Source organism: Falco peregrinus, chromosome 7 (genome assembly GCF_023634155.1).
Source record: "Falco peregrinus isolate bFalPer1 chromosome 7, bFalPer1.pri, whole genome shotgun sequence".
Taxonomy (NCBI): domain Eukaryota; kingdom Metazoa; phylum Chordata; class Aves; order Falconiformes; family Falconidae; genus Falco; species Falco peregrinus.
The window spans coordinates 42,990,403-43,013,592 of record NC_073727.1 but is presented as its reverse complement, the minus strand read 5'-3'; the positions used below and the strand labels follow the sequence as shown (position 1 = coordinate 43,013,592).

The 23,190-nt window shown below is 40.2% G+C and overlaps 1 protein-coding gene across 15 annotated transcripts in view; it reads left to right on the top strand.

The window, feature by feature from the left end:
* Nucleotides 1-22,843, top strand: part of ARID1B (AT-rich interaction domain 1B) — a 335,994-nt gene extending 313,151 nt beyond the window's left edge. For 11 of the 15 annotated variants that reach the window (XM_055810915.1, XM_055810907.1, XM_055810906.1 and 8 more), the window contains 8 exons: nucleotides 6,521-6,659; nucleotides 7,988-8,160; nucleotides 9,802-9,952; nucleotides 10,964-11,080; nucleotides 12,632-12,728; nucleotides 15,966-16,755; nucleotides 17,612-17,742; nucleotides 19,746-22,843. In XM_055810915.1, the coding sequence (XP_055666890.1) occupies nucleotides 6,521-6,659; nucleotides 7,988-8,160; nucleotides 9,802-9,952; nucleotides 10,964-11,080; nucleotides 12,632-12,728; nucleotides 15,966-16,755; nucleotides 17,612-17,742; nucleotides 19,746-21,458 (3,311 nt within the window). In that variant the 3' untranslated portion in view covers nucleotides 21,459-22,843. The remainder of the gene's footprint in view (nucleotides 1-6,520; nucleotides 6,660-7,987; nucleotides 8,161-9,801; nucleotides 9,953-10,963; nucleotides 11,081-12,631; nucleotides 12,729-15,965; nucleotides 16,756-17,611; nucleotides 17,743-19,745) is intronic. The other 4 variants (XM_055810916.1, XM_055810912.1, XM_055810910.1 and 1 more) reach the window with 1 other exon arrangement.
* Nucleotides 22,844-23,190: the final 347 nt, after the last annotated feature.

Sequence of the window (23,190 nt, the reverse complement as noted above, 5' to 3'; positions counted from 1 at the left end):
GTGTTACTGAATGGAACTGCACTTCTGTGTGGAGAAAGGCTTTCGCAGTGTGTATCAGCTTTAGTACATGAAATCCCGCTGAGGTATAGATGCTGCAGAGTACAAGCCTGTTCTCTTTAATAGCCAGCTTTTTTTCTTGCTCCTTTTCCTTTAGTATATACCAACATTAACATTTTAACTGCACAAAAGCAGCAGAGATGTAGATGTACTTTAGATAATCTGTTACTCTTTGGCATTCAGAGGGAACAGGAGCCCCATACAAAAAGAAAGAGTGGCTTCCAAAGGTCCTTGCTTTAACCATTAGCCTCTGTTGTGCAGTTAGCTCAGTGTAGGCAGAGCCACGTTGAAGCCAAATCGATTTACAGAGAACTAGTTACAGTATTGGGGCTGAAGTTAATTCTGATAAAAAAGCAGGGAGACTTGCCTCAGAGGGCAGGGTGTTGTGTTTTGCCCAGTTCTAACCAGCTGATGCTATGAGAGTTTAAAAATCAGCTGATCTTCATAAGGTGCCCAGGTCCATGTCAGCTGTTGGCCACTCTTTTGCTGCATATAAAATCCTTTAGAGAGAGAGAGAGACGTTGTAGGTCTTCATAAGCATCCTTCTAGGACTCTAATGTTTTCTCGAAGTGGCTGCAAAGACAAAACACTCTTCCTGTCATGCATGTTTGATAGTTTCGACCAAAATACGCACAAATCTATGTGGCAAATTCTAAACTGAGAAGAATTTTGGGGGCCATTATGCTAAGCACTAATGGGTGCCAGAGAACAAATTTCAAAAGAGCATCAGCATGAAGGAGTTCTTTTTTCTTGCTGTACTCTGGCACTGTAAATGCTTAGCTGCAGTAAGCGGTTATGTACACCTGACTCTCAAAATTACAGACTGAGTGTTTATCCTATACTGAATGAACACACTGGCCACAGTGGTACAGCCAAAGATGCTCCCGAGTAACACTCAGCAGCTGGCCTTGATGTCAGCGGAGATTTCATTACAGCCAACCTGTAAAATTGTATGCCTGCGTTGGAAAAGGAGCGAGAGCGAGCCAAGAGTGTGTTCCCTGCGTTTCCTTGGCAGCAGAGAAACAAGACTTGGGGAGGGGGAAGGCAGGGCGGGGGGACACGGCACAGCACCACACGACACAGCCATTCAGTGAGTGCATCTGTAACCAAACCCATCCGTCTCTGCTGGCGGGTGGCTGACTGAAGTGCTATTATTAGCAGGCAGGTGATGTCATGGATCGTGTCATGAGGCCGGCCAGGGAATCCCCACAGAAGATGGATGGGCAAGGGGTCGAGAGGGGTGGATGGGGGGACAGACAGAGGTGCCCCCCGTGCCCGCCCAGGGGGGGCCTGCCGCAGTCAGCAGCCCCTAGCCTGGACTAACGGGGGCACCAGGTTCGTGCTGTGTAAATTATCTTCCCAGCGTGGGGGCTGGCTGTTCACTCTGAAGTATGTGAATGTACTTAACCTTCAGTAACCTTTCCATTGTTTACTTTAGAGTATACATTTGTAGCTTCTGGCAAAAGGTAGGGATATCCTAGAGAGCAGGTCAGGCCTCGTATTAATGGAGTTTCAAGAGGTTGCATTCTTCTTTGCTTGGGGTTGGTGGTTTTTTTTCTTCCCCGAAGGAAAAAAAAATGCTGGCAAGAGAAAGATATTTTTTTTCTTAACTGCATATTTCTGTTCTGGTAGGTAAAGGGTCTTTTCCTGAAAGCATACTTACTGCCATGCAGGCTTTGCAAGGAAAAAGCCACGCCAGAGCTCTAATTCCATGCTGCCAAGATTAGTGCATGCTGTTGAGTGAACTGTGGAAGAGTTTATAGGACCTCACCTTCTTACTGACAAAGATGTTGATTTTATTTCATTTTGAATGGATTTTCTATTGTTAAAAGCATATTCTTACAAATCTGTTATGACACTTGAAAGACAAGTGTTGCTGAGATGTAGATGCGAGATGAAGAATTCAGTAGCTATGTACACACAGGTTTTTTCCTGGACACATCCCCAAGTCAGCTGCAGGATCATGTAAGCAGAGATTACCTATTCTAAAAGAACGTTGTTTGTCTTCCTTCTTAGTTCTTTAATACTGAAGCTTATGAAGAACTTCAAAAGATACAGCTTCTATTTCAGGATGCCCACAATCAAAATCAAACATCTACCACCATAATAAAAACCCTGCAAGGATAGATGTAAAAAATTGAGAGAGCAGCTAGCAAATCAAATCTAAGGTGAAACATGGAAAAGGGATGTTGTGCTTTCATACAGGGAAGAGGGTTGTTTTTATGTTCTTCAACTAGAAAATATTGCTGATAGCAGTGTATGTGTGAGAGAACATAACTAGTTTGTATTTAACGTATGTGCAGACAGGCACCTGTGTGCACATGCTGTATTAAAGAACTGTTTGAAGTACATTGCTTTGATGCAAAGTCAAATGTTCAAAAGTTAGGAAATGCCAGAAGTGAAATATAATCTTTGCAAACTTAATTATGTTTCCTTGTGCATATACAGTTCAATACACTCTTAATTATACAGTCACATTGAATTTTTTTCCATGACATGTCTGTATCATTCAGTGCATAGAATAAACAGCGACCAGTGAGTACGGAGCTATTCGGTATTTTGTGTTATCCTCACTTTTCAGTACACAGCCCTTACTTGTGCCACAGTTTTCAAACAGAGTTAAAAATGTATTCCTTGTTTTCTCTCATCTTCACTACAACTGTATTTGAGGGCTTTAAAAAGCATTAATCAGCCTTCGCAATACCCATCTGAGAGGGAAAGTAAGATGATTCCCATTCTACAGAAGAGGAACCGGGCTACCAAAAAATTTATAACACGATTATCTGCTATTTCTAGGTGCAGTTTTTCTAAGTTTGGCCATGTATAGCCCTTTATATGACCTCATCAGTTGCCCTACGTGTTCTGCACAGCTGGAAATCAGCACCTCTAAACAGACTCTCTGAGAAAAGGAACACACATCTAAGAACCTCCTGTGCAAATTTTCACTCATTTGCCCAGTACTGGACTCTTCCACTGTTTTTGTCTCTTTATCCAGCCCCTTACGGTACTTTCCTCGTAGTTTAACTCTCATTAGCTGCATTTCTGGGCTTTGTTTTGTTGGCCTTCCCTGTTGTGTAATATCGTGTCCATGCAACTTCAGACTTTTCATATTCTAATTTGATCTCAGCAGCATCTGTGTCTCCTTTGCAGATTTGCAGTCCCCTTGACATTCTCCTATTCTCCTTTTCTGTTGATGGTCAGAAACCCTATTGCCCTGCCTTTGCTTGCCAACCTCCAGTTGTTAACCATGAGAGCTTGTGCAGGGTGGTTTCCTGGCTATAGGTTCTCATGCTCAGCTCCACATTCAAGACTGCCCAGATCAACCCAGGAGCTGAATTACAGTGAGAGTCCTGCTCACCTGCAGCCTGAAATAAGTACAAACTTCAGATGCTTTTAGAAAGATCCTTTCAGAAAACCAAGCAGTGAATATATAGCAAGCTAATAATCTATACATATAAACAGGTATTTTTACAAATTTAACCAAATCAGAATCAACACTGGAACAGCAAGAGTACTTTCTTTGTAACAGGCACATCCCCAGCATTACGGCCAAGTCTGTTCTTCAGACAATGAAGGGACTGCTGGTACTGTGTACGAAAAAGGTGACCAAATGTATACTTGGCTTGGAAGACTGACAGAAAAATACAACAGAGGAGGACCATATATTTTCGAAGGCATATTTTTAGAAAAAGCCAGCCAGTTACAGCTTAAAATTTCCAAAATAAAATCATCTTGAGGGAAATTGGCAAAAGTACTGAAAATCACATCCTACAAGAGGAAGTTAAGTTGCTTAAAAAATTGTACCTGCTCTACAAACAGTTACCGTTAAGGGTATATGCTTACCTTACTCTTTGTGAAGTAATGTGCTATTTGCATTGATGCTGTTAGTAAAATACGGATGAACTATTCCGTGGCCTGTGAGTGTATGACATAGAAATAATTATCTTTGCAGTTGCTTGTAGGTCGCTTGGACTCTTCTTGGTAGCTGATGACCACATAATCAAGAGACTGAAACACTTGCAGTTCCCTGTTCTGTAGAAGTGTCCCAGATCCAATAGTGGTCAAGAGCAAAATGTATTAACAAAGCAGTATCAGAAATTTTGCACTTCTCATGATAGCATTTGCCTTCCATTTTTTCAGCTGTTTATAACCAGTTATTTAAAATGAGGCGGGGGGGGGGGGGGGCGGGGGGGGGGGGGGGGGGCTGGGGGCGGAAATAACCAACCTTACAACCACCACTGAGCAGATAGAAATTTATCTTGTAGCTTCTCAGTTGGATATCTTTTTGCTTTTAAACCTTTCCTTATATAAGAAGATTATATAAAACACATTGTTATTCATAATATAAAGATTATGTATTCATGCAGCCCATAAATACTGAAAAAATATTTTGCTTGTTTTCTTTAGGTTTACTTTAGATATGGCTTAAGTTCTTGCTCAGGTAGGATAGGGAAGAACTTAATCGCGGCTTAATGGCCCACCATAAGAGAAATATGCAGGGTTAGGCAATATCATATTTACGGTAAGTATATGGGTACACTAAGATGTTCACTTACATGGTTCTAATATAACAAGATGGTGTGTGACAATGTGTGGCTTAACTCAGAAATGCTTTCAAGCTTTTCAGAAGTAATCTAGAATTGTGTTTAAAGCTCAAGGGCAGGAAAATGATCCTGGCTCACTCAGGAGTCATATATAGAGAGGGTTCATTTTATGTGAATATGATGATTTATTTTTTTTTCTTATCATATGGATTTGTTTTATTATAGTACCAAAGCCTTCAGTCAACTGTAGCATTAGTTGTTGCAAATGTTGTTACTGTATTAATGCAATCAGAGAGCTTTTCTTAAACTTTTTCTTGAACCTTGTTGCTCTGTGAGTGTAATCCAAACATGGCTCAGAAAGCTGAGGACAAGAACAATGTGATCTGCGCAATGTGGATTTTACATATGCACTTGCCACTGAGACTGATTTCCAGATAGTGGAACATGTGTTACAGATATAAATTAAACACATATAAAAAAGGTGTTCTTCAGTTAAAAACAAGCTCTGCCTGTCAAGATGATGAGTGTTCCAGGATTCTGAGTCAATTATAAACCACTCTCTCTTTCACACACAGAAGAAAAGCTCATATTGCTTGTTCCAATTTTCCCTCTAACAGTAATTTATAAAGTTTTGTTAATTGGTTGCTGAATGTAGTCAGGCATTATAAAATGCTTACATGACAGTTCGTAAAAAAGAAGGACCTCTCAAGCCAGAGCCATGTCTTTCCAAGTCTTATTAGATTTGTGAATTCTTTCTGTTGATAATTTTTTCCCCCAATTGCATCTAAAGATTTGAGTCCTACAAGTTCTCCTCAAGCAGAATTTCTGCTGCAAGGCCAGTCAGATCCAAGGCTTAGATGTTGTTACTAATTCCCATTTACCACCTTCTAAATTAGAAAACTACTATGTCAGATCTTTGGGGTAGGGCCGTGTTTCTCCTCAGTAGTCATATGAAAATAGTAACTTCAGTGTCTAAAAGGTTGGTCTAGATGTATTTTATCATTATCTTGTACGATGTATTCATGTAATGACCTTATTACTTGTCAGTCTTATTGGAATGGAACAGTATACACTTTTCTACACTTGTTGTCATATCAAGAATATAACTGTTTACCGTGGTCAAGGAGGACAGTAGTGCAGGTATTCTATTGCTTTCCGAGATCTCAACACAGACATTTTTGCAGATGAAACAGCTGCTTTGCAGAATTGACCTGGTCTTGTTACATGTACTTTACCGTGACCCTAACTACTTTTTGTTAAGCTGTCCACTGCTATTTTCATAATTTTATTATGAGTGTTATTTATAGTCTCCTGTTCACATTATGCTTTCAGTGATCACTTCCTTTTTATCCCAGATTGCCTTTTGCATTTCTTAAATACAATCCTGTGCTATGTTGTCTCAAAGATGGCATAAGGTTGCAGTGTGCCACTAATCATCTGCTCTGTTTCGCCATGGAAATGTCTGCCTTTAGTGGTAAATGAAATTATGAATTTGTATTAATATAACAGTTAAAATTTGTGAGGGAAAGCTTCTGGCTTAAATTTGCCTTATAAACATATGTGTTGTGGTCGTGATTATATATAGAAGCTCTGCCAAAGAACAACCTTCATTTACTGGATCGTGAACTACAGACAGTTAACTTTGTATCTCTGACCTCTGATTTAAATGATCCTTCATCTAGATGATTTCTGTTCCTGTTGCTTCAGGCAGCAGATTAAATTCATGGTTCTAGGAAAGATGATGGCTATTACGGCACAGCATATCCTGATCTCAGAGGATTTTGGAGAAGTTACAAAGTACTGAGATGCATGGTATAAGCAGGCTTATGGGAGAAAGAACCAGTTTCTCTCCTTGATTATTATTTCCACAGGAATTCGGCTGCTACCTTATAATATTTCCTTTTTCTTTATTTTCCCAGCTAATTCTGGTTCCTTGCAAGGCCCACAGACTCCACAGTCTACTGGTAGTAATTCCATGACAGAAGTGCCAGGCGATTTGAAGCCCCCAACACCAGCATCAACACCTCATGGACAGATGACACCTATGCAGGGTGGCAGGTATGAAAAGAGCTTTGCTTCATTTTTTTGTTAGCTGTAATTCTGCAACAGTTTAAGCCAGTCTTTCCCAACTGCTCAGGCACTCATCTGATTCTTTGGTGAACCAGTCAGAGTCTTAAAAGCAGCAGAAAATTATTTCTTTTTTGGGGGGAGAGAGGGAAAGGGAGGAAGGAGTAGGAGCTGCGTTAGCTTTTTAAACACCAGAGAAGGATCAGACAAGCACCAGTGCCAAGGCGGTCATGCGCATATATGAAGAGTGGGGAGGAAGGTGGAACCCAGCCATCAGCTTAGAACCACAGCCTACCCTGTACTCCTCTGGTATACAGGTCCAGCCATTCATGCTCAGGAAGGAGGAATGTGTGGTTTTAAGGTGTCACTTAAGTTCAAATTATGAAAAGCTTATATAGTAACAGTGGTTGGGATAACAGAGGATACAACTGGACGGACCACGAGATCTTTTTCAGTTCTGTGTCCTGTAAGTCACACAGACTGGCTTAATCTGAAGTGGAGGCGCCTTGCCATTTGTTAAGGGTCCTTAGCCCACTGAGGTCCAGCAAAAAAAGCTCTTGTTGACTTTGGCAGGAAAGTATCTGAGCTCTGAACTATGTACAGAGTCACCCCAACCTTTACATAATTAGGTTCTTTTTTTCTCCCTCTGTAATACTGCAGAAAGGATAACAAGAACCTTTTAAAATCATCTTTAACTCAGAATGAGTTTTCATTCACTATGTAAAAAAAAATCTTTTTCATTAAGAATAAATCTGATAGTTATCAGGGAAACTCCATTTTCCAAGCCGAATTTTTAAGGGCTTTAGAATAAAGCTGGCTGCAGTCATAAAGGTTAGTGCCTCTCCCTAAGAGTAAATGTTATTTGGGAGGTAAATCAAGTGTTGCTGTTTAGTCTTTCCTCTAGTAGGAGTGCAATGGGGTGCTTGGTAAATTTGTAAGGTAATAAATATGAAAGTGATAGAAAGTAATTCTGACACAGCGTATGATCTGTGGAGCTCACTGCCTTGGGGTGGTGAGGCAAACAGCTTAGTGAAATTTCAGAGAGGTTTAGACTTTTATATGAGTAATAGGAACACACACAGTTGAATTAGATTAGAAACGCTGATCTTTAAGGTAAGTAGCCAGATAAGCGTGAGGAAAAAAATGGGAAGATTTTTTAAATGATTGTCCATTGTGAAAATTTCTTGCATCTTCCTCGGATGTATCTTGCACTGATCACTGCCACAGCATCATGGGCTAGGTGTATTATAGTCCAGTCTGTTTTCATAATTCTTATGACTACGTGATGATGTTAATGCCTCCTTTTTCTCATCTGCTAGAAACAGCGCAGTTAGTGTGCATGATCCCTTTTCCGATGTAAGTGATTCAGCATTCCCAAAGCGAAACTCCATGACGCCAAATGCACCATACCAGCAGGGAATAAACATGCCAGATATGATGGGAAGGATGCCATATGAGCCGAATAAAGATCCTTTCGGTGGAATGAGAAAAGGTATTTTCTTTGTGGGAGCTTAAGCATTCTTCCCTACTTCTATGTAATCCAGAGGTTCTAGTCATCAGAATGAGCTTTTAAACTTTGGTGATTTTACCATTGGTAAAATGGTATCCTTGTAGCAAGAAGAGAGTTGTAATACAATTGTGTTTCATTCTGGGCTGGTCATATTTTCCCCTCTCAAAGTCACACTGTTTATTTTAGACTTGACAGTATCCTAAAAATGCTTGTAGGAATACATTTCAGGAAATGGCATCAATTCATAGGGTTAGATTTTGTGCAGCGCCCTATGTTTCTTGAAGGTGGTTAGTTACTCTGCAAATCAGATGCTGGACTTCAGTGTTAAGAATGTGAAGTAGTGAAAAGCAACATGCCTGGTTGTAATGGGGCTGAACTGAATTTTCACTGTGCAGCACTGAGCAAGTCTCCTAACGCTCTCTGTCTCAGTTTACCTGTTTTTCAGAATAGGAAAGCTAATTTTTTCTCAATGGGACAGCCCCTGACAAAAGGTGATAAACACACTCAAAGTCAGTTTATTTTTAGAAAGCAAAAATGAAAATTCATGTCAACCCTGACTTGTCCTTTTTGGCACTTAACCTACAGATGGTTTTGTGGACGTAAAAGCAGATTTGTAAAGTGTGCTTAAAATGAATCAATCTTGTGTGCCTCATATATAGGAAAGTGGGAGGAAAAAAGACAAGCAGGGCTCACAATGGCTGCAAAGAGAAGAGCAGATGGAGGAGGTGAAATTTAAGAAGTGGAAACTAAAAGGGAGCAAAAGGAAGGAATAGGAAGAAAATGTCCAGAAATCAGGGATGATAGATAGGTGATGAAGTGGGGAGATGCTTTAAAAGATGTGGCTAATCTGATGTGATTTTGTTTTAAACCTTCCTTTTAAATCCTTTTGCCTGGGCTGTGGACACTAGCATAACACAGTTGGAGGAAGGGAAAACCCTCTCTGCCTTAGAGTCACTTTAGGTTTTATACCCATGTGAGATTAAGTGGGTTTATTACACTTTGTTGTATGTTTCACGTATGTATCCTGTCAAAACAGAAATGTCTCTGTTCAGTGTCTACTGTGAGGGACTAAAGCATAGACTATCTCCCTCTGTTTGCTTGGGGATTTATATCCAGTAATACGCCCATCCTGTTTGAGAAGCTACATTGAGACACAGTATCCTTTCGATAACTAAATTACAGTATACATGTATGTATGAGGGCTTTATGGGGAAAAAAAGAGCCTGATTCTGACAGCCTTATAATCCAAACTAGGAGATTTGCTTTCATCTGTTTTGTAAGGTTTACATTTGCATTCATATTTAGCATTGTTTGGGGTGAAAAGAGCAAGAGTGAGTTCATCCTCAGCTATGAGGACTACAGGAAAGAAACTGCCTGGTGCCTGATGAGCTCAGTTCCATAGGATGAGATTACTTTCCTCGCTTGCAGCTCCTTAATATAACCATCATCTCGGTAGTGGTGCTGCTTCATGTGTTCTCATCAGACCCTTGAGAGCTTGTCAGACACCAGCTAACTCTCCTTGGCAGTGTTAGGGATCTGAACGTTATTTTAAAATACATCATTTAATAGAAAGATATCTTCAAACACCCAGAATAATATATTTGATTTCCCTTATTGTTGCAGTGCCTGGAAGCAATGAGCCTTTCATGACCCCTGGACAAATGCCTAACAGTGGAATACAAGATATGTATAACCAGAGTCCATCTGGAGCAATGTCCAACATGAGCATGAGCCAGCGACAGCAGTTCTCTTATGGAAGTGGCTATGACAGGAGGTGAGTCAATCTTCATGAAAAAGCAAAGCCCATTAGTGAAAATTATGCTGTCTCTCCCCTTCTCATTTTCCCATTGCACCTTGCAGAGAATGTAGCAGCCTACATTTCGTACAGCATGTTAGTAACTGGGAGTCAAACCACTGGTAATAACTGAGTCTAGCTCTTCACAGAAATCAATAATGAGGAATTGTCGCACCTTAGAAGTCACTCAGGCTGCAGCAGATCAGCACGTGGGTGTCTGACAGCTGCCTTGGGCTGGGCTGGGCTGGGCTGCGATGGCATAAAGTAGCACCTGAGTTAGTCTGCTGGCCATGTTTTCACCTGAGCAGTTAGTTGTTGGTGGGCTTTTCATCAAAAACAAAATGCATAGCCTAAACATGTCCGGTTTGTGGTCTGTTAGTGAATTGCCTTTGGAGAATCTGGATTCTGTTGTCTGAGCTGTAGGGGCACCAGTCTTGCAGTGTGTCCATCAGGATCCTCGTAAGTTTGTCTTTCAGTGAAGTACACGCAAAAAAAATTTGGTCCTCTTTTGTTTATCCCAGGAAAGGCTTTGGGACAAAAAAAAATAATCAGTGAAATCACTGATGTCTAAGCATTAGTATATAGCAAGCAGAATGGTTTGAGAATGTTTGCATTATATTAAGTATTCTGGTAGGTTTTGCAGCTATGGCTGTATTCCTACTTTTATTTTCATTAGGCTGTGTACTTTAGCTTCAGGTTTCGTTTCCTGATGGTAGCCTAGCCAAAGTTGTGCGGTGTGGGTCTTTTAGTGTAACGGCGGAGTAGTTTTCAGTCAGTAGTTTGAAGCAGTAGGTGAGTAAAGCAACACAAGTGTAATCATGTTGTTCAATAGGTCACATTGCTAGGGAGTCAGCGAGAGTTAAGGGTTCCAGTGGAAGGTGATAAGTCAAGAGAATGTTTTCTTTAAGGGGTGTGTTTTATTTTATTTTGTTGGCAATTTTGGAGAATAAGTGCTTTTTACAGAATGAGGTTTCCTTTGTCATTTTTTAGGTCGGATCATGGGCTGGGTCCTGAAGGCAGTATGGGACCACCTGGTCAAAGCAACATGGTGCCTTCAAACAGTGACCCAAGCATGTACTCTCCTAATCGTTACCCTGGCCAGCAAAGGTGAACACTGATTTCTCTGTTTGTAATATCTACAATAACCTGCTAACGAGTGCTAGCAGCCTCTGTGAGAGCACATAGACAGAATACGTGGCCTCTTGGTGTGCTACTTCTGTTTCGTCTGTTCTTATTTAGGCTTTTACTGCTGGTTCAGTTTCTTGAGGGGGGCCAGAGGGAGGGGCGGAGGCTTGGGTGAAACAGTTGATTTTTTGTAGCTGTAGAATCAGAGATGTTAGAAGTGGAGTATATGTCCTTCCTTGTGTATCTCCCTGCCAGTACTGAACTAGAACACATTTTATAGGCCCAAGTTCTCCAGAGCAGCATTAAGTGACACCAGTTCTGAAGCTTTCAGAGCTCCACCTGGCTCGTGGTTATCCTGTGACTAACAAATTAAACATTTAGGAAGTGTTCCCTTATGTATAACATACATGTACCTTCGCTCAGTTTTATCTTATTGCATGAACCATCTCAGACAACCGTAGACAATTCCTATCAGTTACATTGTTCTTTTTAACTGGCATTAGGTAATTACTCTCCATCCGCATCATAATTTTAGGAGATACTGAACAGCTATTACTTTCAGTCTGGTCAACTCAAAAAATGTGAGTTTTCTATGCTTTTGGAAAAATTGGGTCCCATTAGTTCTTTTAATGTGTCAGATTCCCCAGTCCTCTGTTTCTCTGACTCTCCCTGATATATTACTTCCATAATTATACTTCAGCTGTAGATGTGTTCTAACTGGTAGCATACAGAGAGGAATTATTTGGTCCGAAATACAGTGTTACTTATTTATCAGTCTTAACACTTTCCAAGTACTCCATTTCAGCAACCTAAATTTCATTCAGATGTGCTAAAAATATTGCAGTTGCACTATAGTGCTCCTCAAAGGTCTTAAAGGCCACAGGTAAGTTTCCCAGTGCAACATAACTGCCTCCTTTTTGTATGCTTCATTATGTAGCTTTAATCAAAAATGACATGAACATTACCAAAATCATGAGTTCTGGTTTTACTCAGTGATGATGTATTTAAATGTTACATATTGTAATGAAATTTGTACTCGCTTTCTGTCACTTATCGTCAGACTAAAATCACAATTTCACTTTAAATTAGCAGTTAACTATTGATAATATTCTTTAATAATCCAGAAAGTGGCTTGCTTGGAGACTAACTTGATAAAACACAAGAATTCTGACTTGCAGGCTTTGAGCTGTACATCAGATACTTTTCTACCTAAGATGAGTTCCCAGTGGCTGCAGCTGCCTTTCTTACATCTTTGCTGACCATACCCTATTCCCGTTCCTGAGTGCTACTTCTAAATCTCTCTTTTGCATCTTCACTGCTCCTCCTTTCTTCTATCTGCTTTATCTCCTTCCTTCCACTACCAGCTCCAGCAGAGCTTACTACATCTGGCTCAGGACCATACCGCATTGTACCTTCACCTTGTTTCCAAATGGCAAATATCTTCAAGGTGCAAGATCATCAGAGTACTTTGCTTTTCCTAGTGGCTTGGAAATTGCAGCAGCTCTAAGTGTTGATTTGAATGCTTTGTTTTAGGCATGAACCGTATGGGCAGCAGTATCCAGGACAAGGACCTCCCTCAGGACAGCCACCATATGGAGGACATCAGCCTGGAATGTATCCACAGCAGCAGGTAGGAAAGAGGAAAACGGCTATATTCATAACATTTGTTCAATAAATGTCAACCCAAAATTCTGTATACATTCAAAAATGTGTTTATACAATAGTTGTCTTTTGGCACAGAGGGGCCCTGTAGTTCTGGTCAAAATCACAGTCCATATGAATAAGCAGTGTATGTGCAGCTATAGGAAAATGCATTCATTACACTGGAAGAGTGTAAATTTTAACAGATGTCCTGTGGCTTTGGATGTGTATCAAGTGATTGTCCCAAGTTAATAACCAGCAGACTAGGAAAGTATAATTCGCAGGCTAGTAAAGTGATGCAGCCTCAATTCCGGAAGCAAATGGGAAAGCTGCTTGGCTGGCAGGTTGAGAGGCCTTAACTTAATGTCATGCAGCCAAGTGAACCCAGCAGAAAACCGGAACAAAGCAGAACATGCAGCACTCTCAATTATTCAGAATGCTTTGATGGCTCATATGAGATACCTATCTTTAATACAGATCAGATGGCATAGTCCCCACATGTTACCGCTAGTAAAAATAGGGTACGAATACATGAGAGGGAACATTATTAGTGTTAAAAATAGTTTAAACATTGGTATGTTCCAGTCTCCCGAACTGTGTAATAACTTTGAAAATACAAATTATATTAATTATTAATATTTTTTGTTAGGTGTATCATTAATACCTTGTGGGCAAAATCCCCTCTTTTAAGTCAATAGCAAAACTCCACTGACTTCAGGAGGATCAGTTTCATCTTGCGTGTTATCAGTTCATTTCTAGTCATGCAGTAATTGAAGTTAGCTTCCAAAACAGAAAGCATTTCATTATAATATAAAAATTAAAATGTAAGCTACTTTGCAGCCAATTTCAGGTAGTCCTTTTCAGTTTGGGATAGAGTTTTAGCAGGAAATTCAGGGAGCGGAGAGGAACCTTAAAGAGGCAATCTTAGGATGGACTGTACTGAAAATGTATATAAATTTCAATTTCAGAATTTCTTGCTTATCTCTTTAGTTCATAACATCCCTAAAATAGCATAGTCAAAAAACTGATCCATTGTTCCTTATGCATATGCTAGCAGTCTAGGTGATTTAGTGGGGAAATTGCAAATATACATAACAGAACAGTTTGTTATATTCCATGCGAATGTGTGCAGGGAATATGTTAACGACATGTTCATTTAAGCAAGGGGACAGCTAGAATTCGGGAAAATATACTTGGCCCTGTCCTTAGTGCTGTTTATATGCTTTGTACAATGATTCTTGAATGCAAAATGCATTAATGCAAAAAATCAGTGAAGAATGAAGGGCAAGGATCCCGGCTGGCCTCAGCTTCTCCCTCTCAGAGGATTCCACTTCTTCATTTAGCTAGGGATTAGGTTACCACTAGTTTATTTTCAATTTCCTACATTTCACTCTATAGTGGTACAGGAAGAACGTGAAAAATGGCCCTTTCAAAGCTACATCTACAGCCTGAAGGCTGTAGGGAATGACCTGGGAAGGAGGTGCTTGGAGCATGACCTCCTGGGGCTAATGAAGCACGTCGAGCTGGGTTTTTCAATTCCCGTAGAAATGCTTATTCCCTAAGAGCTATTTTGCAGCAGGTCACCTGTGTTGGTGTCGTTTTGTCTTCTGTGAGGTCTCAGAATCCCATATCCCTGGTGGAGAGAGACACACATTGTGCAGCCTCAGTCTCTTGCTGAACACAGGAGGGGGAGTTCAGGTGCATCACTGTCCCTCAGCATTGGGTACCATTAGGCATGTTGCCACTACATACACAAGAGCGATGAACTACTTTTACAAAGGCACATGCTTCATTCCCAAGTGTCTACTTTAAGCGCTCTGAGTCACTGTGGCAAAACAAACACCACGTTTTTAGGTGTGGCAACTGCCAAGTCAGTTCTTAACATAAAAATTGGTCCCAAGAGTGGAATTTGCCTACAGCAAGTAGTTTATATAAGGCTGAAAATAGGTATTTCTCAGATAGCCAGACAGCTCTGTAGCAAGTTTAAAAAAAAATACTTTCATGCAATACAGTAGTTGTGGTTTTATGCGCACCAAAGTTGGAAGACGAGTTTATGAATCCCAGAGCTGTTTTAACTGACCCATATTGAATACATACAGAATTTTGTCTGATCTTAACTCTGGTACATTAGTATACATTGTGCAGCGTGGCTGAGCTACAGTTTCTGGGGGAGCCATAACTTTGAGTTTATCATAGATCATATATTCAAAAATCACCCATTTAATTCACATTTTTTGCTTCAGAGCACTCAGTGTGGTTTGAACTGTGGAACAAACTCCCACAGGAACTAAGGGCCACTGCAAACCTTACCTCTTAAACTGCAACATGTCTTTTTTTGTTCTGCCATCTTAAACATAAATACATACAAGCTTGTATGATTTAAAAACAGCTAAACTTCCCCCAAGGTGAAACAGCTTACCTCACACATCCCCCACTTGAGAGAGTGAGAAACAAAGAGAGAATAAACCATAGGTGGCAGCTGTTAGTTACATTGCTTAATTCATTACTGATCAGCAGGGTAAGAACCTGCATAAACTAGAACAGAACGTTTGGATGTGACCATTTGCTGTAATAATCTCACAGTAAATTAAATGTGATTAGGATGATTTTGGAAGAGGGATGGTTGCCCAAACAGGACCGTGGTCCTGGGAATTACACAGAGTAGCAAATGCAACAGCATGTTTTCTCATACTAATAAATTTACTGTGTGTAGGCCTATGCCCTGTCATAAGATCCAGTGTTTCAGACACGTATGCTTGTAGCATATCTTGTTATTTTAAGAGTTTATTCAGTGCCTGTCACTTTAAAATATTCACTGAGTGGTTTTGAATTTTTAAAATATTTTTCTTCTTAGTAGACTAAGCATGAAAAAGAAGCGAAAGTATTTTAGTTGGTCAGGACGTTGCCTTTTCGTGCATGTTTGAAATGACCAGTGGAATTTAATCTGACAGATAGGAAAGGGAAAGGGAGAAAATGAGACCAAGCATAAGAAAATTTAGCCCAAGGGTAAGTTTCCTTTTAATATTAAGTTATAAGCACAGCAAAACAGGCTTAAAAAGAAAGCACTGAATCAAGCCTAACCATAGCACTGTGTGCCTGACTCTGGAATCAGCACGGTCCCTCTAGAGCTAAGTGCTTTCAGCTTTTCAAATGAGCTTCCAGCCAATATATTTGTATTGTGTATGGAGTAAAAGTGATGCATCTTCTTTCCAAAATTTTTTTTCAGAACTATAAGCGGCACATGGATGGCATGTATGGGCCTCCAGCCAAACGCCATGAAGGGGATATGTATAACATGCAGTATGGCAACCAGCAACAGGAAATGTATAACCAGTACAGCAACGCTTACACAGGGCCTGACAGGAGGCCCATGCAGGGACAGTATCCATATCCGTATAACAGGGAGAGGATGCAGGGCCCAGGACAAATGCAGCAGCATGGAATACCTCCCCAGATGATTGGTGGCCCCATGCAGTCATCATCCTCCAGTGAAGGTCCTCAGCAGAACATGTGGCCAACACGAAATGATATGCCTTACCCTTACCAGAACAGACAAGGTCCAGGAGGCCCTGCACAGGCCCCACCATATCCAGGGATGAATCGCACTGATGATATGATGGTACCTGACCAGAGGATAAACCACGAGAGTCAGTGGCCTTCTCACGTCAACCAACGTCAGCCTTCTTATATGTCATCCTCAGCTTCCATGCAGCCTATCACTAGACCTCCTCAGTCATCCTACCAGACGCCACCCTCTATGCCAAACCACATCTCTAGAGCTCCAAGTCCAGCATCCTTCCAGCGCTCTTTGGAAAACCGTATGTCTCCAAGCAAGTCTCCTTTCCTACCCTCCATGAAGATGCAAAAGGTTATACCCACAGTTCCAGTGTCACAGGTCACAGGACCTCCACCCCAACCACCACCGATTAGGCGAGAAATTACCTTCCCTCCAGGCTCTGTAGAAGCATCCCAACCAGTCTTAAAACCAAGACGAAAGATTACCTCAAAAGATATTGGTAAGCATCAAAACAGAAGACTAATACTGAAATAGGTTGTGAGATAGGGACTTCGATTTTTATTTTCTTTTATGTTTTAAGACTATTGTGACAGTTAACTTTGATAACTATAATGTGATGGTCTTCAATAAAAATGTAATAACATATGCATCAGTGAGGATGATGGGTAAAACTCATCCCAGACAATCTGACATGAAATTAAAGCAATATTTTATATGGAGACCTCCGGTCTCCAGAAGTGCATTAAGAATGAAGCTTGTCTCAGATTTCCAAATGGTATGTGTATGTGTTTAAAGGTCCTACAGAACATCTGTTAAATCACCAATACAATATTTAGCTGAGAAAGCTTTCTGTGTTCATGTTCCATGGAAGCTCATGCTGTTCTGCTGTGTAGTTATAGTCTCTGCCTCACCTGAATGGCCCATTTATTTATTCCCTATTATTTGTCATGTTTGTTTCTCCCCCTGTTCTTTCCCAAGTATCTTCTTATCTTGAAGTCCTGTTACATTTCATACATTCGAGTTCCCATACTTCAAGTTCCCACACTCCTGACAGAGTATTCTACCTTTATTTACTGATTATTTGGTTTAGTCAACTTCTCTAACTTTGTACCTTTATTTTGGCTTCAAAGTTGGGAAGAATGGTCCTGTTAAGATGTTCTCCAGTATTAAGGCTGAGCAGCAGTTACAGAAAAACTGAACAGGACTAAGTGGTGAAAGCAGGGTCTTAACCGCTGTTTCAGTAACAATTTCATTTAAATTCTGCATCCTCAGAATATCACAGTTTAATATTTCAGAACTCATGAACGGTCTCTGAGGATGCACTAATACTGTTTTGTGTCTCCTTCTTTCTCCAGTAACTCCTGAGGCCTGGAGAGTGATGATGTCTCTTAAATCTGGTCTTTTGGCTGAAAGTACCTGGGCGCTAGACACTATTAATATTCTTCTGTATGATGACAGCACTGTCGCTACTTTCAACCTCTCTCAGGTAGGTGGGAAAGCAGTATACTTCTCAACTTTCCAAGGAAGCAAAACTGAAATAAGATAGCTACAAAAATTCTGAAGTCCTTTAAAATTGATTATAATTACCATAAATTGGAATATTGCAAAATGTCCCTTGGTCATGATCGGTAACAGTGAGCAACAGGAGAGAGCTTTAGGTTGAATAGGGGAAATAAGCCTGAAAGGAGGGTCTCTCTTGTAGAAGGGAGCATGTAGGAATATAAGAATTTTAGCACTGGTAGAGGACTAATGTGTAAATACACACTCATGATGGTACAAATACAGTCCCAGAAAACAGCAATATCTTAGTCATCTTGCTTAACTTGTGTTTTCGTAAAAGGCTTTGCAAAACTATATTTAAACTGATTTGAGGCTCTTTTGGTGACTACTCATCTTTTTCAGTAGTTCTACACTAGGCTGTGGGATGGTTTTTAATTGCTTATTTTCTGTTTGGTTTCTTCTTCCAGTAAATTAAGTTTGCACAGAATTACCAGATTGACAATTTTAAGGCTAAAATCCACTGTCTGTCCACGGGGTGCAAGTAACACGAAATGTAACAGTGTGTTCTTGCCTCAGTACTTCCCAGCATTTTTCAGCCCTGCTCTAATCATTGGCCTGTTAGGTGGTAGTAATAGATGGCATGCTGATAATGCACATCATCTCAAATTTGTACAAATTAAATATTCAGTTTCTCTGCTCCATTCATTCCTTGGTTACTAATAGCATAACTCATATTTTTTTAAATATAATGACCTTTTTTTAAAATACAGGCACAAATGGTACATTTCATCCCACCTAACTTTAGAACTGTGGATATCTGTAGCATGATTCATCTCATCCTGAAGCAGATACCTAAAATAGGTCAGATGAATCATAACCTAGGAATGGCCTGTAAAAGACCATTGATTATAAAAGGAATCTAGACAACTAGGCTGGGTGTGTAACTGTTGCAGGTGTTTGAAGTTAAGCGAGGTGAATCTCTGAATTCTGTTAGAAATTGCATTAATGCACCCTGTGCAAGTTGCACAGAACACCAGGCTTATTTTAAATATACATATTTTTTGTTATTTTTGCCTCGGACTCTTATTTCCAATGGCAGTCAGGACTCCATATGATGGCTGATAATTCCTGCTCTTCATAAGCATCAGTTTGTTGTTAATTCTGTGAGGTTTTGGCAATCATAAGAGAATACAGAATGGACAAAAGGATACATTTTGCTGAAAACCTGTTAGCCCACGATTCAAAAAAAAACCACTAAAAGCCAGATAATCAGGCTGAACTCATAACAAAGAACTTTTAGTAATAAAGTCACTGAGGGTAAATTAATAGCAAGTCCAACTATTGCCTTTCCATAAGAAGGTGATTACAAGTCAATTAAGAGGATTAAACCTAAATGAAAACTGTTTCTGAAGGGGACTTACAGCAGCAGGCTCCAGTAACAATTTTTAAATATCGCCAGGCAAAAATGGAACTATTCCAATAGAGATGGGATATTATTCTAAGATGTCAGTACCTAGACCTTGATCTGCAGATTCCTACAGGGCAGTTGGTTGTAGAGACTGAGACACAAAGGGGGAGAGGAAGAATTGTAAACTTTAGGCATCTAATAAAAGTACAAATCAGAAAAATGAAGTGCATTTAAATTTCAGTACTCTGTACAGAAAATGAAGACTACTGGAAACTTCCAAGGGGACAGAGCAGCTAGGGTATATGTCTACTGTATCTTAAAGGAGACGTACAAATAAAGTTCTGTACTTCTCGTAGCTGTTACGGTTTAAGTAAATGGAGCCATGATAGTTTGACATTATATACTGTCTGGACAGATGCTAGAAGAATTTCCTTTGATTAATTTCCATAATGGAGGACCTAGTCACAAGTGCACAGCAGGAGGAGGGAGATATTCACAGATATATGCATCAGTGTTCCTAATAAAATTCTGTGCAGACAAAAATATTTATCTGATTTTTATGTTCTTTCTTCTCCCCTCAGTTGTCTGGATTTCTTGAGCTTTTAGTAGAATATTTTAGAAAATGCCTGATTGACATTTTTGGAATCCTTATGGAATATGAAGTGGGAGATCCAGGCCACAAAGCACTTGATCACAAAGCAGCCAAGAAAGATGATAGCCAGCCCTTGGCAGAGGATACTGGAAAAGAGGAGAACGACGAATGTATTGACTATTTTGATGAAGATGAGGAGGAGGGGGAGGATGAAAAGGTAGAAGGAGAAGAAAAGAGCATTGTTTTTTCCACTCCTGGTGCCATTGCTGAACCAGGTGAGAGGCCAAAACAAGCCAGTAAATTTGACAAGCTGCCAATAAAGATTGTAAAGAAAAATAATCTATTTGTTGTTGACCGATCTGACAAACTTGGACGTGTTCAGGAATTTGATAGTGGACTTCTCCACTGGCAGCTTGGTGGTGGTGACACAACTGAGCATATCCAGACTCACTTTGAAAGCAAAATGGAGATTCCTCCACGCAGGAAAGCCCCTCCTCCCTTGAACTCTCCAAGCAAAAAGAAGGACCTCGAGGGGAAAAGTGAATCTGAGGAACAGCAAGAAAAAAGTATAACAGCAACCATTGATGATGTCCTCTCAGCTCGGCCAGGAGCATTGCCTGAAGACTCAAACTCTGGTTCCCAAACAGAGAGCAGTAAATTTCCCTTTGGGATCCACCAAGCCAAAAGCCACCGGAATATTAAACTGCTAGAGGATGAGCCAAGGAGCCGGGATGAGACTCCTCTATGCACCATAACTCACTGGCAAGACTCCTTGGCCAAACGCTGCATCTGTGTGTCAAATATCGTCCGTAGCTTGTCTTTTGTGCCTGGCAATGACACCGAAATGTCCAAACATCCAGGCTTGGTGCTGATCCTGGGAAAGTTGATCCTTCTTCACCATGAGCATCCAGAAAGAAAGCGAGCACCGCAGACTTACGAGAAAGAGGAAGAGGAGGACAAAGGGGTGGCCTGCAGCAAGGATGAGTGGTGGTGGGACTGCCTCGAGGTCTTGAGGGATAATACATTGGTCACATTAGCCAACATTTCTGGGCAGCTAGACTTGTCTGCTTACACAGAAAGCATCTGTTTGCCAATTTTGGATGGCTTGCTGCACTGGATGGTGTGCCCGTCTGCAGAGGCACAGGATCCTTTTCCAACCGTGGGGCCCAACTCAGTTCTTTCGCCTCAGAGACTTGTGCTGGAGACCCTGTGTAAGCTCAGTATCCAGGACAATAACGTGGACCTTATCTTGGCCACCCCCCCATTCAGTCGTCAGGAGAAACTCTACGCTACTTTAGTTAGGTACGTTGGGGACCGCAAAAACCCGGTCTGCCGAGAAATGTCCATGGCGCTTTTATCGAACCTTGCCCAGGGGGACACATTAGCAGCAAGGGCAATAGCTGTGCAGAAGGGAAGCATCGGAAACTTGATAAGCTTCCTGGAGGATGGGGTCACTATGGCCCAGTACCAGCAGAGCCAGCATAACCTCATGCACATGCAGCCTCCACCTCTGGAGCCGCCTAGTGTAGACATGATGTGCAGGGCAGCCAAGGCCTTGCTGGCCATGGCGAGAGTGGACGAGAACCGCTCAGAGTTCCTTTTGCACGAGGGTCGTTTGCTGGATATCTCAATATCTGCTGTCCTGAACTCTCTGGTTGCATCTGTCATCTGTGATGTACTTTTTCAGATTGGGCAGTTATGACATAAGTGAGAAGCCAAGCATGTGTGAGTGGAGATTAGAGGGTCACATATAACTGGCTGTTTTCTGTTCTTGTTTATCCAACGTAGGAAGAAGGAAAAAAAAAAAAAAGAATCTTTGCTCCTCTGCCCCATTCACTATTTACCAATTGGGAATTAAAGAAATTATTAATTTGAACAGTTATGAAATTAATATTTGCTGTCTATGTGTATAAGTACATCTTTTTATTTTATTTTTTTTAACCAAAGTTGCTGTCTAGTACATTCAAAGGTCACACTTTTTTTTTCCATAGATTATCCTTTTCAATGTTCTTTTCCATGTTTGTATTGCATATTTTTTGGGAAGCGAACTAGTGACTTTTTAAAAAAAATGTTATGGCAAACCATTGTATGATGGGGAAAAAAATCTCACCACTTTGAAACAAAAAGGTGAAAAATAACCAACATACCAAGTTCCTGTGTGTTTTATTTTTTCAAATAAGGAAAAAATAAAAAAAAACTTGTATACCATCACCCAAAGCTCTGTGCAATAGAAGATTATAGTGATGTAGGTGTAGGGGATCAAGGAGGGTGTCAGTCAGTAGTCAAAATACAAAACGATACTGGTTTCTCCTCAGGAGAAATGGTTACATTAGGCTAGGAGCAAAACAAAACAAAAAAGTCAAGTTAAAAGATTTTTAAACAAAACCTGATGATAAACATCAATTGCTTCCTCACCAGAACTGTCTTGTCTACATCTGGGTTTTTTTTGACCTTCCACAATGACAGTTCTTCACAATTCCTTTAATCATTTTTTAAAATATTTTTTTATTGCCTAAGGGCCGTGATGTATATAGAAGTTGTACATTAAACATACCCTCATTTTTTTTTTTTAGTACAAAGTTTTTAGTTTCTTTTTCATGATGTGGTATCTACAAAGTGATAGTAGAATTATTTTTTCTTTCATTTGGGCCATATCTCCAAAAAATAAAAAAAAAAGAAAAAAGAGAAAACCCAACACAGAAAACCAACAACTGAGGGTAATGTACAAGTTTCTGTATGTATAAAGTCATGCTCTATTTCGGGAGAGCAGCCGATCACAATTTGCTTTATAAATCAAGGTGTGGAAATGGTTACGTATGGATTGATTTAAGAAAATGGTTACCAGTCTACAGACAAAAGAAAATATATACAGGAAAAAAAAAAAAAGGAAGAAACACAACTTCAAAGATTTTTCAGTGACAAGAATCTGCATTTGTATTTCAAGATAATGTAGTTAAAAAAAGAAAAAACTTGATGTAAATTCCTCCTTTTCCTCTGGCTTAATGAATTTCATTTATTCAGTATAAAATCTTTATATGTTCCACATGTTAAGAATAAATGTACATTAAATCTTGTTAAGCACTGTGATGGGTGTTCTTGAATAATGTTCTAGTTGCAGTGTGGGATATCAGAAAGCAAAGTAATTACAAGAAAGAGCAATAATGACTATTCTTTCCCCCTACTTTATTATTACGACCTTCAAAAATGCTACACTACCATATTGCAGCAACTCGCTCTCCTTCTAGAAGAGCCTTCTTGCATCACAGAGAAGTGTTTTTAATTCTTATTTATAAAACCACAAAGCCTCAAAGGGGAAGACATGGCTGGCAAATGATAGTTCTGACTATGCAGGTATCCAGTCTCCGTGTGTGTTTGGGGGACTGAGGACGGGTGTTAGAAAAAGTGACAGATTTTGTTAAAGCAATAACCAACTT